Source organism: Sparus aurata, chromosome 24 (genome assembly GCF_900880675.1).
Source record: "Sparus aurata chromosome 24, fSpaAur1.1, whole genome shotgun sequence".
Taxonomy (NCBI): domain Eukaryota; kingdom Metazoa; phylum Chordata; class Actinopteri; order Spariformes; family Sparidae; genus Sparus; species Sparus aurata.
In genome coordinates this window covers 10,686,301-10,709,613 of record NC_044210.1, presented here as the reverse complement: position 1 = coordinate 10,709,613, position 23,313 = coordinate 10,686,301, and the positions used below count along the sequence as shown (strand labels likewise).

General features: G+C 45.9%; 1 protein-coding gene across 3 annotated transcripts in view; it reads right to left on the bottom strand.

The window, feature by feature from the left end:
• LOC115576945 (bone morphogenetic protein receptor type-2) overlaps positions 1-23,313 on the bottom strand; it is a 31,121-nt gene that overhangs the window by 3,109 nt on the left and 4,699 nt on the right. For 2 of the 3 annotated variants that reach the window (XM_030409650.1, XM_030409647.1), the window contains exons 2-12: positions 15,544-15,729; positions 15,064-15,243; positions 11,233-11,340; positions 10,968-11,059; positions 7,653-7,883; positions 5,525-5,639; positions 4,126-4,286; positions 2,856-3,003; positions 2,421-2,557; positions 1,566-1,738; positions 134-1,470 (exon numbers count right to left, since the gene is read on the bottom strand). In XM_030409650.1, coding sequence (XP_030265510.1) covers positions 134-1,470; positions 1,566-1,738; positions 2,421-2,557; positions 2,856-3,003; positions 4,126-4,286; positions 5,525-5,639; positions 7,653-7,883; positions 10,968-11,059; positions 11,233-11,340; positions 15,064-15,243; positions 15,544-15,729 — 2,868 coding nt within the window. The remainder of the gene's footprint in view (positions 1-133; positions 1,471-1,565; positions 1,739-2,420; positions 2,558-2,855; positions 3,004-4,125; positions 4,287-5,524; positions 5,640-7,652; positions 7,884-10,967; positions 11,060-11,232; positions 11,341-15,063; positions 15,244-15,543; positions 15,730-23,313) is intronic. The other variant, XM_030409649.1, reaches the window with a different exon arrangement.

Sequence of the window (23,313 nt, the reverse complement as noted above, 5' to 3'; positions counted from 1 at the left end):
CTCACTAGAGAATCAAATGTGGATTCATCCACCGCTGAAAATAGTCCCCAACGAAACTACAGGGACCAGCTGTTTTAGAAAATGCCTGAGCCTACTGAACTATCCTGTGTGAGGTGTTGGTGTATTAAATCACCGAATGAGGCGAAGTCCTGTGTTGTGAAGGACAGGTCCAGGGAGTTGGGTCTCTCAGGCCTGCGAGCTCGGGGCTGCCTGAGCAGGGACTCCCCTCTCATGGTGACAGGAGCTGCCCCCTGGGAGTCAGCGGCGCCGGATCCCGACCCCGAGCTTTCCCCCGGCGGCCCCGTGGTGTCCCTGCTTCCTCCCTCACCGCTGCCCTCCTCCTCCCCATCGCTCTCTCCTCCGCTCTCCCCGTCCCCCTGGCCGTGGCCGGTGTTGCTGTTGTTGTTATTGGTGTTGGGCCGGGCCGAGCGGAGAGCGGCGACGCTCGACGACGCCTCCCTCGGATCCGGCTGCTCTCGTTCGCGGCTCAGGAGCGGCTCGTGTTCGTCGGGGCTGGCGGTGATGACGCCGAGGCTCAGGTGGCCGTCGTCCGACCTCAGGGCTCCGGAGCCGTTCTGAGTTACGCTGGATCCTCCGAAACCTGTCGCTCCACCTGTAGCCATGGATGAGATCCCAGTGCTGGCGTGACCGTTGACAGCGCCGTTGACACCACCGTTGACATGTATATCTCTCAGAACAGGAGTGTTGTTTGTGCCTGCGCCCCGGTGAGCTTCTACAGCTGTGTTTGTGCCCGTTACTGCACCAATGTTCATCTTTGCCCCCTCCACCTGCCGCAGGTTAGACTTCCCCGAGCGTCCGAACTTGAACCTGAGCGAAGACGATGACGACTCTTTCTTGGTGGGCTTGGTGCGCAGGGGCAGACTGGACGGCCTCTTGGGCAGGTTCTGCTGCTTGGGAAGGGGGAAGATAGTGGTGGGCATGGGGGCGGCGGGGTCTGATGTGCCTGAGGCCTCGGTGGCCATCTTTATGAGGGGGTACAGGAGGCTGGAGCTGCCGGGGCTCAGCGGATCTGGAGAGCAGAACTGCTTCTGCGAGTGCTCCATCAGGTTCTCGTCTGAGCTCTCCTTTAGATTCTTATCCACTTCTTTCGGGTCCAGCTTGGTGGTTTCCAGATCTTCCTGGGTGAGGTGGAGGCAGACAGGGACTGTGGGGACCCCCACAGGTCCCTCAGACTCAGAGATGATGGTGGTGGTTGTGGTGGAGGCTGAGGGGCTGCCTCTCAGTCCCATGCTGGTGCTGCTGCCCTCTGGGCTGGGCAGGCGGGCGTTGGCCTGCTGCTGGCGCTCCTGGTTGATGGAGTTCCTGTTTCTCTCCCCGGTCCCGGCCCCAGCTCGACCGCTCACGGAGCCGGTGGTGTCAGCTTGAGTGTTCTTGGCCACGCCCTCGTGCTCCTCGATGTAGGTAGAGGGGTGGTCCGTGTACGGGCCGGACTTTGGCGTCATACGATTTCTGGCAGGAGAACAGATGCAGGAAAACGTTAAAGACAACGTTTGAGACGGGCGTCACAGTAACAGAACAGAAGCGGTTTCCGTGTTTACACCCACCTCTCGTTGTGCAGGGTGGTGGACATGGGGTTAAGTGTGGGGCTGACGGACTTGGAGCGGTCCCATATGAGGAGCAGTTCTGCCAGCCGTTCCTCGGCACACTGCGCGGTGAGGCGGGCCTCTGCGTCCTGGTCCCAACAGTCCTCCATCGTCTCTTTTAAAGAGCGAACCGCCTGCAGGAGACACAGTTTGAATACATCACAATTTAGACGCAGATTACAGTATTTAAAGCGCCACTGTATACTGCAATTGTTCCTTCTTTCCATACTGGCTGAGATCCCATCTTAAGACACTTTACAAACTCACAGCCGTCATTCTGTGTTAAACTGCATTCACAAGTTCAGCCGAAGCTAGTAGGCTTAAAATTAAAGGTGCAATATGGAAGAATTTTAGTATAAACTTTCAAAAATCAAGTAAAATTATCAACAAAATCTGAAGGAAATAGAATTTTGACATCATGATATTGGTTGCAGAGATCTCTGCTGAAGCTGGCATGCTAACCAGCTAGCCCCAACACATCCTGTATCTTAATGCCACGATTTTTTCAAATTCCGTTCAAGGCCATCCCCGACAATCTGATTCAAGCTTGTGACCTTCAGCGATCATTGTACCGCTATTTTGTTTCCAGTGTTCCCTGTCTGGATGGTCATGATATAATAAAGGTGAATCCCCAACAGCTCATTTTAAAAAAAGAAAAGAAAAGAGAGACAAAAACAAACCCAAGATGTCCCTCAGATAGTAACAAGTGATTAAAGTTGTTATGACACGTTTCACAATCTGCTGACGGTGTTTATCTCTGCTCATTCTAGTATTATAATCTGAATCCTGGCCCGGCTCACAGACACACAAACGCACCAAACTGTTCTCTTTCCAGGCCTCGGGGAATTTGGGCCGTTGCTTCTCCCTGGATACCAGGACCTGCATGTCCTCAAACGTCGGGTGGTTCCCTGCCTCCGCCTGGAAGGCCATCTGGTACTCTGGCACAGACTCTCCTGAAGGTTGGACAGGGAGAGGAAGGGCGTGTCTGAGATATCGTTCATGCAGCAGAAATATTCATTAATGTTATTAATGCACTTCTTCCCTCTCACTATGACTAATGTGTATTTAATTGCTTTCCGCTGTATCTAGCACAGGAAAGGGGCCCGTCCGTGTGTTGTTTGTGCTAATCGCGCTGGTAAAACATTTCAACGACGACACAGAAGTGTGTGTCTTTGAAGAACCGGAGCTCATCTGATCCGTTAAAGGCGTAACGCGCTTCACGCGGTCTGTCTGTCTGCCTGTCTGGCTCACCTGGGAAAAGGTCGGTGCATCTCATGAAGGTCTCCCAGTAGATCAAACCCAGGGCGTACATATCCACCTGCTTCAGCGCCGACTCGCAGTCCCTCAGGTTCACCGCGCCCTCCAGCACCTCTGGAGCCATGTAGCGAATCGTCCCCACCTGGCAGACGGAGCGGGGAGAAAAAGGAGGGGCGAGGAGGGGTGGGCGGTGAGAAGAAGAGGGAATGTGATGAAAGGTGAGGCGAGACAGGAAGAAAAAAAAAAAATTAAGACAAGGTGAGAAAGGATATTCCAAAATTAGACATCGGCAGAAAACTTTATTCTCCTGTTTGATCTTTTTTTTTGTGCACGGCGAGAACACCAGATAAAGGCTTTTCATCAGTAGTTGTGATTAATACATCTTCACACCGAGGGCTGAGCGAGTTGCCATCACTACAGAAGCATCTCAAACCTGTGCAGTAACACTGTAATGTATGAAAAGATGTTGAAATTACAGGCAACAGAATACCGTTGAAATAGCGGTTATTATTTGTTTTCATCAAGATTTTGCCTCGATTTCATAGACAGCAAAGCACCTTTTCCCCAAATGTACAATACGACACTCCGGGCTGTGCTGCTATCAGCATTAAATCATCACATTTGCATTCTGATTTTACTGAGATTTAATACAGCTACCGTTTAGACTTCCGTGCCAAGTTTTACGAGAGGGTTCTGCAGCTGCACTGATTTTAAATTCGATATGAATCGCGGCTTAATCAACCCAATCGCACATAAATCCAAACACTAAATGTTTTAATGCTGTGAAATCTTGTTGGTGTGAGGTTTGCTGGTGTCGTTCCATCCTGCCCCGGGGACTACAGATGTAAATTGGCTTATAGGTACGCAGTGCTCCGCGTCCAGACGGAGGAGGCCGGACAAATAATTTCAAAGCGAATTTCACACTTGCGTTTGATACCTGAAACGTCCACATTGCTTTGCCTCAGTGAAAAGTCTTTAATTCCGCTCTGCCATCGCCAGTAATACTGTTCACTAGAGAGCGCAACGCATAAATCAGCAGCTGGTTTTTGTGTGTGGGGAGGAGAGTTATCTACAACCTCAGCCTGGAGCTGTAAAGGGTCTCCTTTGCGCCTACCGAAACACAAACTGGAGGCTAAGGTAGATGATTTCAGCTGCAGTCTGTTACACAAACGTTTGATATAACACGGTCACTGCATGACATCCTGCAGATAATGAAAGCCATAAAAGACATCTTCTTTTGTCCTGCTTCCTCTGGAACACTCACCTCACTAATAGCAGCGTTGTCCTCCTCTCCGTGACGTGCCGGCCTGTTTCCCGTCAGCTTCATAGACAGGCCGAAATCGATTATCACGCATGTGCCGTCGGCCTTGACCAGAACATTTCGGCTGTTCAGGTCCCGGTGGGAAACTGCGGGCTTGTACAAGTCTGATTGCAGGCGGGGGGGGGGGAGAGAGGAGGCATTGGAGAGGATCAAGAGAAGACATGAGACAAAAGAATTGGGCTAATTTACTTTTCATTAAACATTTAAGCCTGTGAGGCACTCCCCAAAAAAATTCCCTGCCTTCCAGATACAACGCACTCAAGCAGTTTTTTGTCGCATTTGCAAATGAATGATAACATCCAGAAAATCCCTTCACATTGCTTTCTATTCCCCTCATTACCCATTGTTCAGCAAAGCAAGCAGCACTGTCAACAGACAGCTAAACCCTCTAATCTAATCTACAACAATGGGATTATGACCATATCAGAGTCGCCTCCGCCTGCAGTGCCGTGCCGTCCAGCAGAGGGCGCAGCGAGGCAGGAGGGCGGCTGGAAGTTGTGGCAGCCGCCACAGTAATCTGCTGCCTGCTTATTGATGTGCAGGAGGAGTGGGGGAGGATGACGACTGTATCAAAGCCGGAGAGACTGTGGCGTTAGCAGCTCCACGCAGAGCTGACAAACACCAGCCCTCTCTTTCTCTGCTGTCACTTCTCCTCATCACTTTAGAGGTGGACGCCCCCGCTCGCGCAGGAAGAATGGCTTCCTTCGCGCGCAACTGCGAGCGCACTTTCTTCCTCACTTCTGAGCCCGCTTGATGTGTATCCGTGCTGATGAAGGGAAAAGAGGAGGCCCAAGTTCAACCGCCAAGTTGTCACTCCTGCCTCCTGAGACTTGGTTTATTAAGCCCGAAGGACAGTCACATGTCATCTGAATCCCTATCTCGCCTCCGCCTGCCTGCCTGCCTTCCTTCCTTCCTTCCCCCTACTTTGTCCCTCTCTTTTTTTTTTTTTTTTCACTCTCTCTGAGGCTAGCTAGAGGCCGGTCTATAAATACCCTCGGCTGGGCGTGCACGCAGCGTGTTTGTCAAAATGCAGGGATGCAAAGCGCTCCAAGCCAAACAGACCCACGTGGAGTTGCAGTGTGCAAGTCGTAAGAAGGCTCGAGCGCCAGGATGGAGGGAGAATCACGTACACACACACACACACACACACTCGAAAGCCTTTCTAAGCAATCTAAACTAACTGAGCTACACACACATTTTCTAGCATAATCGTCTGTATGCGTTTGTGTTTCAGTAACAGATGGAAGCGGCAGCCTTTGGAACTTGAGCCTCGGTAAACTGTGAGCAGTTATGTAATTAACTGTCTGCGCGCGTGTGCGTGCTCGAGTGCCCTCCAGCTCACCTCCTTTGAAGAGCTCGGTGTGCAGGTAGGCCAGGCCGCGGGTGACGGAGTGAGCGAGCCGGCAGCTGCTGACCCAATCGTTGGTCTGGAGGCCCAGGTAACGACTCAGAGAGCCCTGAGGAGAGGGGGACAAAAGGCGGATAAAAGCGGATGAGGGAGGGAGTAAAAAAAAAAAAAAAAAAGGGAGGATACGAGAGGGAAATATCAGGGAGGAGTGGGGGGGGAGGGATACAGATAAAAATCAATCGCCAGCATCACTTTCCAGGTCTAACAAGAAGAGTCTTGGAAGAGGGGGGAAATGCTGACTTGGTGTTTGTTGCTTCAACACATTAAACTGATGTGATGAACACATTCAACAGCCAAGATAATTTTACTTCCGTGGCATCTTCACCATCCAAAAAGGTCAAAACTGACAATTCACATGACGATTATCTTCACATTTAGAACTCGGAGCTTTGAGAAGGGCCGTCCTTGTGCTTTGATCCTTTCACAATAAAACCAACTTACAGAATATTTTATCACCGGCTAAATAAAGTTACAAGGTTTTTTTTTTTTGCAAATTCCGGTTTAAAAAAATTGGTCTATGAGCGAGGACTATAAAAAGAAAAACATAAAAATGTTTACCAGAATTTATACTTGATATTATTAATTTCCTTCCTCGATTATCCCTATCAGCCCTGAAAAACCCATTATGGCCCTGGCCCTGACGCACAGACACACACACACAGACACACACACACATCCCAACACACACAGACGCACACTTAATCTTTTCTCTAAAAATCAATCACATGGCAATTCGCGCATCCGCTACTAAAGAATATTACATTAGATCTGTTCGTTTTAAATAAATTATATTATCGTTTGCTTGACTGCATTTTGTGTCCCGGTGTCCTGTCCTAGCTTGCACTGCGTTTCCATGACAACGTGTGCTGGAGTAATGATTACGATGCACAATGGGCTCCTTTCATAGGCCGGCTTCAGGTCAGCTGACTGGTAATCATCAATTTTGGGCAGCAACAGTTTTTAGTTAAGTCGACATTAATATTGAAGAGTTTCTAGAGGCAGTTTTTCTTCTGCCGCACCAGCTGCATGATAATTTGTCTGCAGGAAAAGGTGAGGTGGGTGAAAAGATGTACTTTCAATTTACATTATCTCTACGCTGTCGAGTGGTTCAGAATCCACATTAAAAGGAGGACGATAGTTAGTGTTGTTAGTGGCGGAGTCCGCTATTCCTGCACTGGGATCAAATTGACTCCACACAGACACAAGGGGTTCATTATAAATTATTATGACTCATTGATCTATTTTTTCCCCTCATATCAGAGTTGGATTAAGTTACTGCTACTGCCAACTCCACAGTTTCTTCTGCTGTTTCGTCATATTAAAATCACTGAGCTGGCTTTAATTGTGAAACTACCACAGGAAACGCCGTCCGTTCATCAACGCGGCGAGTGCTGACTGTAACGTTTCACAAGATGTGGTCATTTTTTTTGTCTGGCAGGAGAGCCGGATGGAACAGGAAGGTGCAGCCACAGCCAGATGGGAGAGGAAGAGATCCACCTCCACCTCCACAGCAAAGTAACACTTGTTTTACTGTGTCCAGCGTTGGGCTGAATACAATTTTTCCAATATTCAGAATGGTAGTCTGGCACAAATTTTGCAAAATATCGCACCTCCTGTGATTTGGATGTTACACTATTATATATTGCGATTTCAATACAATTCTAATGGATTTTTCAGCCTTATAGCCCCGCCGTTGTGTTCGAAGATAATGTGGTGTGCAGATCAAGGTTGGTCGTAATGGGAAAGGATCAAATATTGTGTGAATCCTTTATGCAAACAAAAAAAAAGTGGTTGAACCGTTAAAGATAAACCTGTCGATCACTTTTTAGATTTCTGACAAAGTATCTGTTGAACACGTGTTTGCTGCCCCTTGATTTCAATGACTTGTGGTGTGAAACTGCACTTGTTGTTACCAAAGGTGCAACCAAACAAAGCTGATTTGATTTTGGTAAAACATCTAATCTTTACTGGTCACAGAGGAAGGGGAGGGAATTTCACAGAATGCCGTCAGTATGTCAAACACACTCTACGTGCAAAACCTCCTGCTCCCTTCACTACTCACATGTGGGTAGTAGTCCATGACCAGCAGGTACTCAGTGCGCCCCTCCGGGCCTGTCCTCTCGTCGGCAGCCACAAACCGGGCGATGTTGTCATGCTCCAGCAGCGGTAGCCGATAGATGGAGCATTCATTCAGGAAGTTCTGGCGGTTGGCTGCCGTGAACACCTTCACGGCCACGGGCCGCTCGTCCAGAGATCCGCAGTAGACGGCGCCGTATCTGCCACGCCCGATCAGCTGAAAGAGGAAAAACTATTTATAACCCCTTTGCTTTTGTAATTCTGGACCTTTAGCTCTTGCTTGTCTACAAAGAAAATGAAAACGGTGAGAATGAAATGGTAATTTTGTTTGTGCTGCTTTGAAATGCCGCAGAAATGCTGACAAGCCAAGATACAGAAGATTCCTTGACAAATACCAAACAGGCAAAAAAAAAAAAAGAAACACAAAGAAAGGCACAAACACAAAAAAATAGAGACAGCCAGGAAGGAAGGCAGAGGAGAGAGAGGAAATAAACTGAATTACAGGCGAACAGCAGGGTTAAACAGTTAAAATGGCCCAAAGTCGGCTCCAAATCATTCAATTAGTTCTCTGAATTAACCCGAGCACAGCATGCCATTAAGGGCCTGACATTCAGCTTTAAAAGTCATCTGCTTGGGAGTAAGAAATGAACTGGGGAGTGCATTTATTTCTGCGTGGGTTCCACCCCAGTGTTTGGTAAAAAAAAACCTTTATCTCTGGGTAGAAAATACACTGTGAAAGCAGCGGACTGTGTTTTGTCTATGAGTAAGCCCCCCCCCCCCCCCCCTTTCAGTGAGTTTTCATGTGAAAGATCTTGTGCCTGTGTTTGATAAGCACAAGGACAACGTTCTGATTCAAATCCTCTCTGAAAAGGTACCGTCCGCTAACTCTAGTCTGAAATGGAATAAATGGACGGCAAAAGAAGAGAAAAAGACATCGCCGAGCCCCTCTGAGTAGATCATTGTGTTCAGTACTGATTGGTCTCCGTCTGAAGCATCTCTGGCTTTGAGAGAGGGGTTTCGCATGAAAATGTCACATTTCGTTCAGCGTGATTGTTTGTGGTGTTTAGACTCTGATGGCACGCATTTGATAAAATGGCTGCTCTGGTGAAATGCAAGAAATACAACACAAAAATAAACACCAGCATGTAGAGACACAGACACAGCTAAAGAAAAATGTGCCTTTTTCTCCCCCAACATGGGTCTCATTCTTCTTATTAAAGGTGCAGTGTGGAGGACTTAGAGGGATCCATTGGCAGGAATTATATCCAGTCCATAATCATCGCCTGAACCTAAGAATCTCAAATTAGAAAGAGCGTTTTATATCTACAGACAGATCGGTCCTCTTCGAGAATCTGCCATGTTGCCCCGCCATGTTTCTAGCGTAGCCCAGAATGGACAAACCAAGCACTGGCTGACTTTTTGTGGTGCGTCAGCCAAGGGGTGTTCAGTTGGTTGTTATTTGCAACTGCACATCTAGATGCCACAACATCCTACTCAGTGGATCTGAGTCCACACTGCACAATATCAATTTGAGGCATGACACATTGTGCAGTGACTGCACGGTGAACCAACATGACTGAAAAAGTCTATGAGCTGAGGTATATCCTTAGCTTGCGTCGTCCGTCTGCGCAGCCCTAATGTTTTGAAAATATAACTTAAAGATAAGAGTTGATATCTCTGCTCGAGCACCACAAACTTGTTTGTCATTCTTCCCGGTTGCTCTGCAAGTACCTCCAAATGCAGTTAACTCCGCCAGCTAATGGGGCTGAATTCTCTGTACTTCTAGTCAGATGCAGAAACAAGGTTAACTAAGAATGTTTTAAGGAGGCTCCTGCTGCTTGACCTGCGATACAAATCTTTTGCTGAAACAAAATCACTTCTACGGAGTTGGTGAATGCAACGCTGTTATAACTCAGAAATCCCTGGATTTTACTTTTAGCTTTCATCCGACAAATCGGCTCGTAAATGGTCTTCTTGACAGAAACATGTTTTGGAGAAATCCTTTTATTATAAGCCTGCGCATGACAGTTAAAAAAAATGAGAGATAAAGTTTTTAGAAAAAGTGAAGTTGTACTTTTAAAGCTACAGCTGCCATCATACCATCTCCTGTGGCTGGATTTATTTAAATCCCCGCTTATTTTGTCATCTTGGCTGAATATCATCCACACTCCATTGACTTCCTATCACAATATGAGCCTTCCCGCTTCCATATCAGGTTTTCCATATCCTGCGTCAGTGTAAGCAAAATCCTATTCCTGTGCGCCCTGACCTGTCACTTAATGCGTCCTGCCGTGATCGGATGATAAAGGTCACATTGGAACGACAAATGTAACCGTAAACCTTGATGTATTTTAGGTGTATTTTTTGCCTCTATGCCTTTGGTTTCTCCTTTATCTTTCTTACGCTCGTCTCCCTCCCTCCCTCCTTCTCTCACTCACTCACAAACACACACTCTCCCTGTGTGCAGAGTAGCAAAAGCCAGCAAGAACACTTTATGTCTGAACCAGGGATACAAGCTTTTATCTTCTAAAAACAGACAAGTGAAAATCGGCAGGATTTGGGGTATAAAACATGTAGCGAGCTGTGCTGTTGAAAGGATCTTTTTTTCTTTTTTTTTTTTTAATACATGACAATTTAATAGAGGCCTATTAAGCTTTTCAGTTTTATTCTTTTCCCTCGGAGCGTTATGTCGGTTCTCGTGCATGCAAAAGTTCTCCTCTCTCCCGTGGAAAACACTGCTCCTGAAACGCCTCATCATTAGTCCCGCCGTTAATTACGTGACTCTGTGACAACACACGCCGCCACCGCCATGTCAAATACTTGCATAATTTATGCTAAGCGGCTAGTTTGGCTCGTAAAGATTGATTTAGCACAGCTGCTCCGTTAGCTGTGCTGGCTCAACAATCAGAGGTGACACGAACATGTAAACCTATGCTAGTGAAAATGTGCATGTGCATTTGTATGCTTTAAATAGTCAAACTATATAAAATTGCGTCATTGGAGCAGTAATATTGCTAAATCTTGATTAGTCAAATCGGCACTAAAAAAATGAATCTATAATGAGCGCTCTACTGGCCCCCGATTGGCTCATTTGGCTAGTGAGAGTAGTATTACACAGTGTTATGCTGGCACTCACACTGTCACACTAAATACTTTGGCTCTTTCCTGGGCCAGAAAACAAATTGATTCGATTGATGAACAGATGACTGTTTGGCCCAAACCTAAAAAATATTACAAGTTGGAGGCAGTCGACACAGACAGCGGCGCACAGATGTACACAGAGACGAGTGTGCGGACTGACCTCCAGCAGTTTGAGATTGTCGAGGTCCAGCGAGCTCTCGGAGCCAGCAGCCTCCATCATATTCAGGTTGTGCAGCCCTTGCTTACCGTCTCCTGTGGAAGTACAGAAACACACAGAGAGCGCTCAGAAAAAAGTACAGAACGCATTAAGACAGAAGATCGGCTCTGAATCCATTCATTACATTAATCGAAATTCTACCAAAAACATTTAAGCAGCCTTGAATAATGAATGATCCTCCGCGCAGCGTGGCGCCATGGTAACTCACCGTGCATCATGCGGTAACCAAAGAAGGCTGCTACGGCAAACACGGCCAGCACCGACACTGTTGCCAGGGTGATAATTACTGTCTCCTCGTAGCCCAGTGTGCGAGGGTCTATGGGGTGGGGGGGGGAGACACACATCAAAAACAAAAGTACAAATCAAAGTGTGACCTTTGTGTGGGAAGAGCTAACAACTGAAACAATGTACAGGCCTTTGATTTGTGAGCAGGAAGTCTTAGGATGGCCATGTACCAAAGCTAATATCTATACAATGAGTTCATCTGGTCGGCCATTACCTGTACACTTTGCTGCAGTACAGTACAAAGAGTATACAACAGAAAATGAATCAAGGTGGATAAACTAAACGCCATATATTACACTACATTGTTAACATAACGTGGTTTACCCTTTTTGAGCAATTTAGCGTCGGCGAGTAAACACCATTCAAAACTCCATAAGAGATTTGTCTTATTCTGTGTAAGCCACACAAACGCACTAATCCCTTTTTTGCAACTTCTGCCATGTTTTTCCATTGCAACAAACAGCAGCAGCTTGTCCAGGTTATACATCATAACATCAAGAACACTCTGCCTTCTGTCTCGGATGATTGTTTCTGCATATTTAGCATGATGCGCAACTACCAAACTTGGAAGAGCCATCAGCTTTAGTCTGTAGTACTCCTGCCACCAGGGAAGAAGAACACTGCGGGATATAAAAGTAGATGTAAACAAGGTAGGATTTGAATAAAATGGTCTTATCAGAGAGGAAATGCGCTGAACATAATTGGGCAACCCTAAGGACACACAGAATGTGTTTTGGTGAATAATACAGAATGCAAACAAAACTTCACAGCACCTTTAATTCTTACTGTGAGCTGCAGCGTAAGCCTCTTGGCTTTTTGGCTCACATATGTTGTTATTGTGGGAATCCTTCTTTGAAATTGGGCTTTTTATCTTTAGTTTTTCTATTCAGTATTGTGCAAATTCACTTTTTATGTCAGAACATGTGTTGGAGAAGGGAAAGGACCAGGATTCATAACTGGCTTGCATGGGATTGCAAGATGTTTAATAGCCAGTCAGTGGGCTTACAGTATGTTGCATTTTCTTCTCTCTCCAAAATGTCAATAGCGTACACACAAACATCCAAATGTCTCGCAAGTATGTGTGTTTGCAGACCATCGGGCATGCCGTGAAGCACATGAAGGAAAAGGCGAAAAAATAAATAAGTTAAAGCAAACAACCACCGTGAAGCGTGGTCAACAGACTGGAAAGGAGCACAGGAAGAGAGAAACAGAGGATGTGTGGGAAGTGAATGAAAAGAGCGAGAGGAGGAAAATATGTAAAAACAGCGAGAGAACACCAGAGAGCTGGTCCCGATGGCAGGTAGTTGAGGTGGCTGCAGTCTAAGCTGTCAGGTGTTTGTGATTAATGAAACTGCGACGGAGCCACTCTGGAGACAAACATACATATAGCAACACTTATATACCACGACTCTACGCTTGGCAGAAACAGTATACAAACAGGAAAAACACTCTGCTGCATTCGTTACATCAGTCAACACACGGGTGCTGCTGTGAGACACCAGCTTTATCAATAATTGATGGCTTGAAGAGCCTAAGGGCAGCTTTGAATGACGTGCTAGCATGAGCGTGCGTGCACACACGCTCTGGCACACACACTAACAACATGGGGGGGTTGACAGGACGGCTCCCCCCTCAAATGCCAAGGTCAGTGAGTTCATAATCAACGAGAGGGTTGCACAGGAAGCAGTCTGACAAACACAGACGCGCGCGCACACACACACACACACACACACACAGCAAACAGCTGTTTAAAATCTCCATGACATTATTGACAGCGCCAGGCAACAATCTGACATGTGGAACGTAACAAAGTACATTTTGCCTTTCTTGTATTTTCATTCAATGCAAATTCATAATCGCACTTTTACTTCATCTGTCTTCATGTTTACCTGACGTCTCTAGACATTTGTTACATTTAAGGACGTTCCTAACATTCCTGTGCAAACTGAGATCACTCGATTAGTAGGAAAACACTCATTTATGAGAGCCATTTAAAACAGCATGCTGTATCCCAGGGATATCTAGTGACCCATTTAAGACTACTTTTATGTTTTTAATAAAAGTAGTCAGGCAAGCCAGTGTGTGTGCATTAAGGTGGCAAATTAAAGCAGGACTTTGGAAGACTAATGTAGGCAAACTCTTAAAGCTACTCTGAAGGAAGGTGATTTTTGAGTGTGATTCCCTCAGTGTATTTCAGTTTTGAATGCAGGACCATTTCTGTTAACAGAGTATTACTACTTATTATTAGCTACGTATTGCTACTTTTACTTCAAGATCAGAGTACTTCCTGCGCCGCCTAGCCCTGTGTGTTGTCATCCGTGTCGGCTCTTCGCTTTTGATCACCCAGACAGCCAACTGACTCGAACCGTTTCCTGCTCCTAGTAACACTGGCGCAGGTCTGCCCAGACATGTCAGGAATTAACAATCTTGCAAAAACAGTAAACAGGATTTTAAGTTAGAGCACAACCTTAAACGCAAACGTCACTGATTAATCAAGCGTCCTTCTCAACAGCCATTAACACCTAATGGTTATTTTTCCCAGGGGTTTGTCTCGTCAGCCGTCTTGCTCAGAGCAACAGTCACCGGCACGCCCGCAGACAGACAGATACAGCAGACGCCTTGTAATCCGTGGAATGCGGAGAGACGACATGGATGGTAGAGTGTGTGTTTGCGTTAATGTGTAGGAAGGAGCGATGGTGATGAGCCGCTGCCGCCATCCCCCACTCCCCACCTTCTCCTACCACACACGTCGCTTTCATTCACAGCGAAAAGGAAGGAAGGAACAATTAACAATACATTCGTCTGATTTGTTTGACGACTTACCGCCAAATCATTAACACAACAGACCGGCATTGATACAAATGGAATCCGATACCGACTACTTTCAAGGAATTCGAACGCAAATAATTTATACCCGCTCTGAGTGAGGACGCTACGAAGCTTATCTGTCGGTGAACCGAAGCCAATTCATCTCTGCGATTCACAGTTGTCAAGGCTCATAATGGATAACAATCGGGGAGCCGTGCGGCTGAATGATGAAGCGGAGGAAGACGAGGAAGAGGAGGAGAGAGAAAGTAGGTGGAGGTAGAACAGCTCTGATGGTATCAAACATCCTTTCATTCTTTGCTGTTAATAGCTTTGTGTTTCAGGACTGTGTGGGCCCTGCATTTGTTTTCTCCCATTCTGCCGTTCGTTAGTCATTTTTCGTTCATTCACCCGCCCCGTGGGAGATTGTTGTAACCACTGCAGAAAAGTTCGATTTCATCCGGTGTGAGCAATGACTCCATTAAAAGCTAAAAATGGGCTTCTAAGTGAATTCTTATGCCGTTAAATAAGGTTAATGATACACCATCTAAATCCTAATACATTTCTAATCAATGAAATCTCAGCTACCTTCTCAACACGACACAATACCATGGAGTTTTTTTTCTTGCTGGTGAAGCGACCTGATGTCACACGCAATCAGTGGTTAAGTGATTTGCCTCAACCTTCATAAAAACGGTCAGCGCGGAATTCAATAGTAAAAGCCATAAGAGGATGAGCGTAGGCTGAGATCTGGCTTTCAATCCATCTGGCTCACATGTTTTTTGTCGGCGGGCTGACCACCGCTCATAGAAAAAGGAAGATGCATCACGATTAGAGAGGAATCCTTTGGCAAGAAGTTAAATGGAACGCACTACAAAGCAAGCATGTGTTGTTCATCTATTGTATGACTGACGACATGTGAGGGGTGTAAGCGTGTATGCGTCCTTACAGAGGGGCTGTGCAGTGGTGGGGCTGGGCGTTGGGAAGTCCTCTGTGAAGTTGACATTGCACATGTCGCTGCCACAGCAGCAGAAGTGGTACGTCCCGTTCTGGATCTGTGGAGGGAGGTTGGTCACCACGCAGCGGTCGTCCTTGCAACCCTGGTGGTCGCCCAGGTGAGTCCAGCAACCTAAAATAGAGGAGAGACAGAAGAGGGTGTTGAGCCAATGAAATTAACTAATCCGATCACTGCAACCTCCTCAGCTATGTATCTACCGGATGAACTACGGGAGGAACTGCATTTCCACCAGTATGATGATAGCTTACGGTTGCTAAAGCGAAAGTTAATATACTAAGATAGATATTACCGACTTTATCACTCATTGCCACTTGCTACTAGCATTTAACATTATCCCATAATTGTCACCTGTGGTTGTAGTGAATACAGTCTAATCCAGGACTAATCAGTCACAGGTCTCACAAGTTCTACCTTGTTTGACAAGTCGCACTTCTCTCGACGGACTTTTCTCCCACAGGCCAAAACAGTGGCTGCCCTTGGTACATCTGATGGTGGTGTTCTCTGGGGAGACCCGGCCCTCGCCCCCAGCCACTCGCTCCACATCCCACTGCTGCTGCTGGTCCGTGAAGGCACACTCCCTCTCCTCGCCCTGCGCTGCTGTGAAGACACAGAGAAGATTGAGCAGGGTTTAATCAAATTTCAAGACAAATAGAGCTGTGCTCTTGCAATAGCAACACAGTGAATTAAATAGCTGGATGACAAGAGGCAAGCACAAACATTTCTAAGATGAAGGCTTGCGTTGATGAGCGTGTGAGATAAGGAGAGACAGACAGACAGCTCAACAGCTTCATTAATTTATGCCATTTCATCGTGTCTCTTTATCGATTTTTGCTTCATTGCACACAAACACGCACATTTCACATGAAAGTTTTCGGCCTGATGTGGATGAAAAGTCACAGACATCAACTCACTCCCAGCGTATCTATACAACCACATACATGTACAGACACTTCCTGTCTGCTACACCAGCCAAAGAGATGGATTGATACTGGCGTTGCGTCCGTCTATACAGGAAGAACCCACAGATGAAAAATAGCCGTCTGCCTGCACAGAGTGCTGCCTCTCACAAGCCAAAGATCAATAGGAATACCAATTCAAACTCTAGCCTGAAGGACAGAACACAAATGCATGCAGAGGCGTAGAGGAGAGGTGGACATTTGGGTTTAAATGAAGCCTCATTAAAAACATAAAGAAATGCCGAGATGACTGTGAAAATGAAATGGCAGAAAGCGAGAGATAAACTTTAGCTACCGCTGTATACTTAATGAACTCAACTGGTTTATGGCCTTTGACCTGTAGCTTGTTTTCTAGCTTGTTTCCAGTTATGAAATAGACATCTTACTCGTTCATGTGCAGCAAATGTCTGGAAGTGATTCCAGGGAGGCTCAGTTTGAGTCAATGTCAGAGTGTGTGTTTGTGTACGTAGCCTGCGCGGTGCATAATTTCAGATAAGGGAAACATGATGTGCCAGTTTGTTTCTTTTACTCCCCAGCTCCTCCCTTTCCTCCTTGCCGGGAAGCGGGAGGGGGGGGCTGGAGGGGTCTGTTACAAAGGGGTGGAGGGAGGAGGGTGACTGCGCCCTGCCCAAGGTCAAGCTAGCCTGTGTGGGCAGAGGGTGACGCGATGGAGTGGTAGCACTGCTGGGCACGGCGCCAACGTTCCTCCTCTGCTCCCATCCGCAGATAAAGCTATCAACCCTGGCCTACTGTGGGCCTCGGCTGCCCTCAACCTGTGGGCCTTTACTGCCTACTGTTCTGTGGGACTGACTCTGCCCGCAGGGGGAAGCACGCTGTGTACAAGCAGAACGGGAAAGGAGTTCAAACTAAGGGTTAAATATGTGGAGGATTTTATGGCGATGAGGAAACTGAATTTCAATGAGATGACGATGGCACCGTCAGGGTTAGCGGTTAGATTCCCGAGGGGGCGGATGTTTCTACACTGGTATGCATTTTCCAGCAAATTCACATGCTCTGGGTTAAATTGAACATCAAAAAGGTACATGCACCGAATTGTAATCATACTTATGTCGTGCTGTTCATGTTCTCGCTGTATCAAACGATACGGCGAGAAAAACACTACACCAACATGAAATATACCCAATCGATACTGGGCAGTGTTTTCTTTTCAGCTCAAAGCCAACACTAGCACTTTAAATGAACGTCATGCAAATAACTCATTTCAGAAAACAGTAATTTCCCCCAAAATGAGCACCGGCTCTGCCATTAAACCAGAACATTAAATGGGAGACATCATGGGCTGGCACTCACTCATATTTCACCACTTTTCTTTTGCCACGGAGGGACGATCAGCTCTGAGCTATTCAAGTCTGGTGATGATGCATTTTTATAGGAAGAACACAAGCACATTTATTTACTGTCCTTATTTTAAAATGTGAAAATAAAAATTGGATTTCCATTTAAATGAAATAAAAAGACTAGAAACTCATTTAACTGTGTGTTTGTCCTGCTCTATTGTAAACTCCGACGTTGGCATTTACGGCTGACTAGTTTCCCCTCCTACAATAGTAACAATCTACATTACTTCTGAGTCTAGGGGCATCTCATACTACATTATTTTATCATCTACTGGTGAGCAACGTCGACTGATTGCCTGGGATCTCTTAGCTTTAGCTTCAGTCGGTTAGCATGATATCATATGGAGCCATTTAGTGCATATTTTGAGAGTCCGTTTACAGGTTTCTCATTTCAGAACAAGTCAGCTAGAAAACAGTTAAAAGTCAGACAGAAACAGCGTCGTCAGCCAACTCAGGAAACCTCAAATACTGATAACTTAAATTACTGGTTAGATAGAAGTGATAACATCTGCTTCAAGTGGCTGATATTTCAGTCAACAAAATACCAACAGTCATCAGACTGCAGCGTCCATTTACCAATGTCTGATATAAAAAACACAAACGTTAGCATGACTATCCAGCTTTCTGTCTACATTCCACATTATTTTATCAGCAACTGGTTAGCAATGTTGACTTTTACGCCTGGGAACTGTCAGCTTTAACCTTTTGATATCTAAAATTGTTCTGTTCACCAAGTTTTGAATTCCTGGACCCAAAAACTGTTTTTGTTAAACTCTTAAAAATCTGGCTATTGCAGTGTTGTGAAAAGGCACTTGACTGTTAAACTCAATCTCTTGTGACACTTCAAGAAAGGTACAGGGCTTCCTTGAGTGCGACAAATTCTGCCCTGAGTAGGCTTTCCTTTTACAATACCCAAGAAGTGGGCATCGGAGGCAAGGGTGTGAGTTTCAGAGAAGGAACTCTAGTAAAAAGAGGAGAAACATCAAGGAACAATAGAAGGAAGGGCCTAGCCGGGGACAACACCCATAGACAGTTAGACAAACAGACTGACCTTGTACCGAGATTGGGAGAACAGAAATCCATAGAGCAGAGTATCTTCTGTCTTTCTCCCAAAGCTGACATTAATTATTAACATTCTTACTATAATTCAAGGCCGTGAAATCAAAACCCTCATAATGATGCCTGCGCTACGAGAGCTCTTGGGCTTGAAACAACTGAGAAGGCAGATAAAAGCAGTTCAACCTAGAAATAGATTTTAGAGTTGATTCACAAATATTAATTAACTTTGCACTTCATTGCAAAGGTTATTCGAGTGTAGATTCGACACTGTATCTTGAAAAACATCGACATTCTATAGCATGTTCAATACACAGAGAAATTAGCCCTCGCTAATTGGAAAGCACACAAATCACACAGCAGCTCGCAGCTCCTGTTTCTTAACAAAACAGCAATTCACCCTCTGAAAGTATAGAACCATTTTTTTTTCCTCATAAATTTAGCAGCTCTATTCAAAAAGGGGCGAATAGAGGAGACAGACAGTGTAGCACGGGATGGTGCTCAAACCCCAGCAGTCACATTCAGCATTTGCTCATTTGCAGTCTGAGCCACGGGAGCACTCCTGTAGTCACATTTCATTGGTTTGTCTGCAGTACGGCTCGCATGTGGTTGGTTCTTTCCCCTCAATCCTATCGTTTTTGGGAGCATTTCTGGTTGGATGCCAATCCCTGTGTTTATCTCCGATTGGCCGAGGACAGCTCTGTCACCGGTTCTGCTTCTGTGGAGCTTGCTGTGTGATCTTGGCTTGCACTGCAGTATTGGATTGTGGGTCAGAGTATGCAGGCAAGGCCAGTGGAGCGAGGCAGATGAGAGAGAGAGAGAGAAAGAGAGAGAGGGAGAGAAAGAGAGGGAGAGAGAGGGTAGTCATATCAAAAGGCTTCGGAGTAGTTTTCTGCTCCAAGCCTGTTCATTGGATGATGGCGGGCACTGCTGAGTGTTTACCCATGGCCCAGTTATTTGCTAATCTCTCCCCACCCCCCCTTTACCCTCCTCCCCCAATTGGCCTTCGGTGCACCCTCCCTGCCCGGACTACCCCCATCCCCTCAGCCTCGCTGCTAAAAAACAACAGCGATCTAATCTGGCTCTCTCCTTCCTACTGCCAAGGCCCGCCGGAGCGTTGCAAGACATGGCAGTCTGAGACTTGATTAAAAGTCACTGAGTGCGCTGATGTGTCTCTGTTTTCTCTCCACAACTAGTTCCGAGTTCAGATCCAAGATTAGAGGCACAAACAGAGGGTGGGAGGGGCAGTTGAGGGGGGGGAAAAAGCAGAGGAGACTCTCTTGACTGAAGGCTGAAACGTGCTCGATGCACCCGTGCACACACCATCTCCTCTGCAGGCATGCGTGCACTGTCCGCAGCTGCTGAAGTATACAAGTTGTGCTCTCTTGCTCCAGGAGAACGGGCATAATGCAGCCGCGTGGAGCCTTTTTATCCATGCTGACACTGCGTCGGTATCAAAAATGTATGCTTTCAAACACAGGCCTCGTCTCTAGTCTGCGAAGCAGACGAACACGCCCCGAGAACTGATATCGTGCCATCTTGCACGGTGGGTGCATCCACTGCTGCAGAAAAAAAAAAAAAAGTCAAAAATGCAAAAACAGCGCACACACGTTTGCAAGGTGTCGTCGTTATCACGGCGCTCAAGCTGCTACGCCCTAATCGTACCTGCTGCTGCTGCTGTTTGGGTGCATGCTTGTTGCTGAGGTAGGATGGATGGGTTTTTCAAGGGGGTATTTTGCTGACACCCCCAATTTTCCAAGTCCCCTGGTTGAGTTTAAAGACGCGGGGGGTGAGTGGGCTTTAATCTGTCCCATCTGTTGCCTTGGGACTGCCCACTCCCCCGCTCTCAAAAACACCACCACTCAGCCTGTGTCTGTCTGGGTCTGGTACAGTTATGCTAATCCTGGGGCTTATACTACCCTCAAAGCTTAGAGGCCTCCATTATTGACCACAATGCATTTATACCAAAATTCGCCGGCCCCCCCCTCCCTCCCTGTATACCTTAACTTTCCCGAATATGTGATGCACAGATGACAGAGTGGCCGAAGTGGTGTTCACTGTCGCACAGCGGGGGGGGATAATCTCAGATTATTTATGAACAAGCAAAAGTTTGCTTTCAGGCTGCGTCTGAGTTCAGTCTGTTTATGACAGCGTCTTTCTCCTTGACGAGTAAATGAACAGCCATTACAGGCCTGACGTGCTACATACTCTCCAGGACACCTCCACCCACTTCGCTGTCACCTCCGGACGCCTGTGGTTGTGTCTGGTATGAAGGGGGGTTTTCACCTGTTCCGCGAACAACTGCAAACTCAGACGTCATCTTTTTAAACAACTGAGACAATTAGTCTATGAAAGGGGCACTGTGTAGTTTCGAGGAAGAAAGTTGAACTCTATTTCATATTTACAGCATCAATGAGAAAATAGCACAGCAATATATATTTCTTTACCAATATCTAAATCAACAAGCGGTTCTCAGAGGAGGTCACTAGAATGTTGCTTGAAGCTAGACAGGTGGCAGGGTCCGCCACATGTAAACAAAGTAAAATAGTATGAAATTGTGTTGACCTTTAAGGTCAGTTTTTTTATTCTGTTTATTCATGAAACCAAAGAGGAAAAAAAATTAGTCAGCGAGGATCTTTTCTCTTCTGATTAAAGTTGCTTCCCCAAAACTACACAGTGCACCTTTAAATCACTATTTTTAAAAAATGCTGAGTTAAAGCTTCTGAATAGTGAGGATGTTCTGCTTTTTCTTCGCCTCGTGTGACGGTAAACCGAATTCACTACGGTTTTGGAGTGTGGAGCAGGCAAACGAGCAATTTTAAGGAATCATTTTGGCTTTGCGAAATAGCAAGAGGCATTTTCCACTATTATTTTCTGACTGATTCATACAGAAAAATAACATTTAGCTGAACCATATCACCAGACTAGTGTTGTCATGATCCTGGAATTTCCAACTTCAATTCAATACCTTAATAAATGACACACTTGGCAATGGAGATATGGGGCCATGTGGGCACCACAGCGCTGCATGCTTACTTGAGAGGAAAGCAACAAATACCTTTCAAGAATACTGAAAAAATGAAGTATAGAAACAGTTTCAAATATTCAGAAAACTACAATACACTAATAAATATGCCAAGCTGACATGTAGGCAGATATTAGCTCGGTTCTGCTATAGCCGAGCACATGTGGGCTGAAAGGTAACAAGAAGTTGCAGCACAGAAATACCAAACTAGGTTTAAAGTCATTTAGAAACACTGTCTCCATTACAGCAACTCCATTGTCCTCCAGAGAGCACTGACAAGTGTGTGTGCACACTGTAAAATGTTCTGCTCAGTATAGAACAAAACCCCCCCACCCAAAGAAATCCCTATTAAGATCGTTCGTTAAGTATAATTACTTACAACTGGCGAATCTATCAGCCTAAAAACCTCTGCATCAGTGGGACTGTACTCATCAGCCCTTAAAGCCATCTTCTGCTCCTCTCTGCAGTTATTTTTCTTCCTGAGATATTTCTCAGAGGAGTGCTGTGAGTGCACCATTGGTCCGAAACCTGCACCTTCCGCCAATGATCGCCTGTGAATCTCAGGATCTAGTCACTGCACCTTGTGTTTCTGCGACGATTATAAGCTGATGTGGATAGAAACATTATGAAAGGCTTAGATCTAGGAGGTTAACGGTACAAAATATAAAGACAGGCCACATGAACACCATCACCTTCACATGTACCCTTCCTTTTTCAAACTTCTTTTCATCAAAAATAAGAGAAAACTCGAACCAGTTCATCCATACTATGAGCAACATTTTTTTTGCGCGCTCTAGACTTATTGTCTCTGCTGGTCAAGGAGAACGCTTCATGTTAATCATAGGCTGTCACTCCGAGTTACCATCTCAAGGCTGCACCTTTTGTTTTCTGAAACATCCACTAATTTCTCCTTTTTGCCAAACCAGAGGCTTTCGGCTGAACACTGTTCTATTGTACCTCGCCTTGCTTTTACCTCTGCACAGAACTCAAACCGAGGATACAGAGAGAGAAACGCATTGATTTTTTTTTTTCTCCGTCTAATAGAGTACAAGGCTAGCTGTATTAGACACCGAATGCCCCCCCCCCCCCCCCCATTCCGGCATTCATTGGTCTGTTTCTAGCCGCAGTCGGTGTCATCTCTTCTCACGGAGTAACGATGTGGACTGAGTGCAAAATATTATGGAATCAAAGTGGGCGCAGTGCTTTTATATCCTTCAGCCCATGCAACTACTTCCTGTCTAAATTGCATCGCTCCAGTTCTTCGAATGCGGATGCCAAATTGTTGCCTCGGAGTGCACGCACCATTATATTACCCCCTATTTTTGCTTCCTCCACACACACCGGTTGCCTCGCAGCTTTACAAGAGATTTTAACATTTTACGAGCCACCTTGACCCATTTACTATCCTTGTGTTTACCACCAGAAGCATCTGTCTGACTGTAGTGCACATTCAGCTGGCTGGCTTGAGAGCCAAAGGGTGATGCAGCTCGGTAGTGTGGGGCCCGGGGCTTTGGGCTAGAAATCGGTGCCATTAATCGAAATACACAAATTCATCACACTACTGCTGTTCAGAATTAGTTGTTCTAGGCATTGATTTGTTTTAATTGGTGTACTACTTTCTTACAGCCTCTGGAATTCAACAGATGCACACATTTGCTGGAATTATAGTAAATATAAATGTATAACATGTCACATTTCTGCACTAAAATGCCTTAAAACAATTCAACAATTCATATTATGTGTTTTGTTGAGTTGTGTGCATACATTATTAAACGTTTCCAAGCTG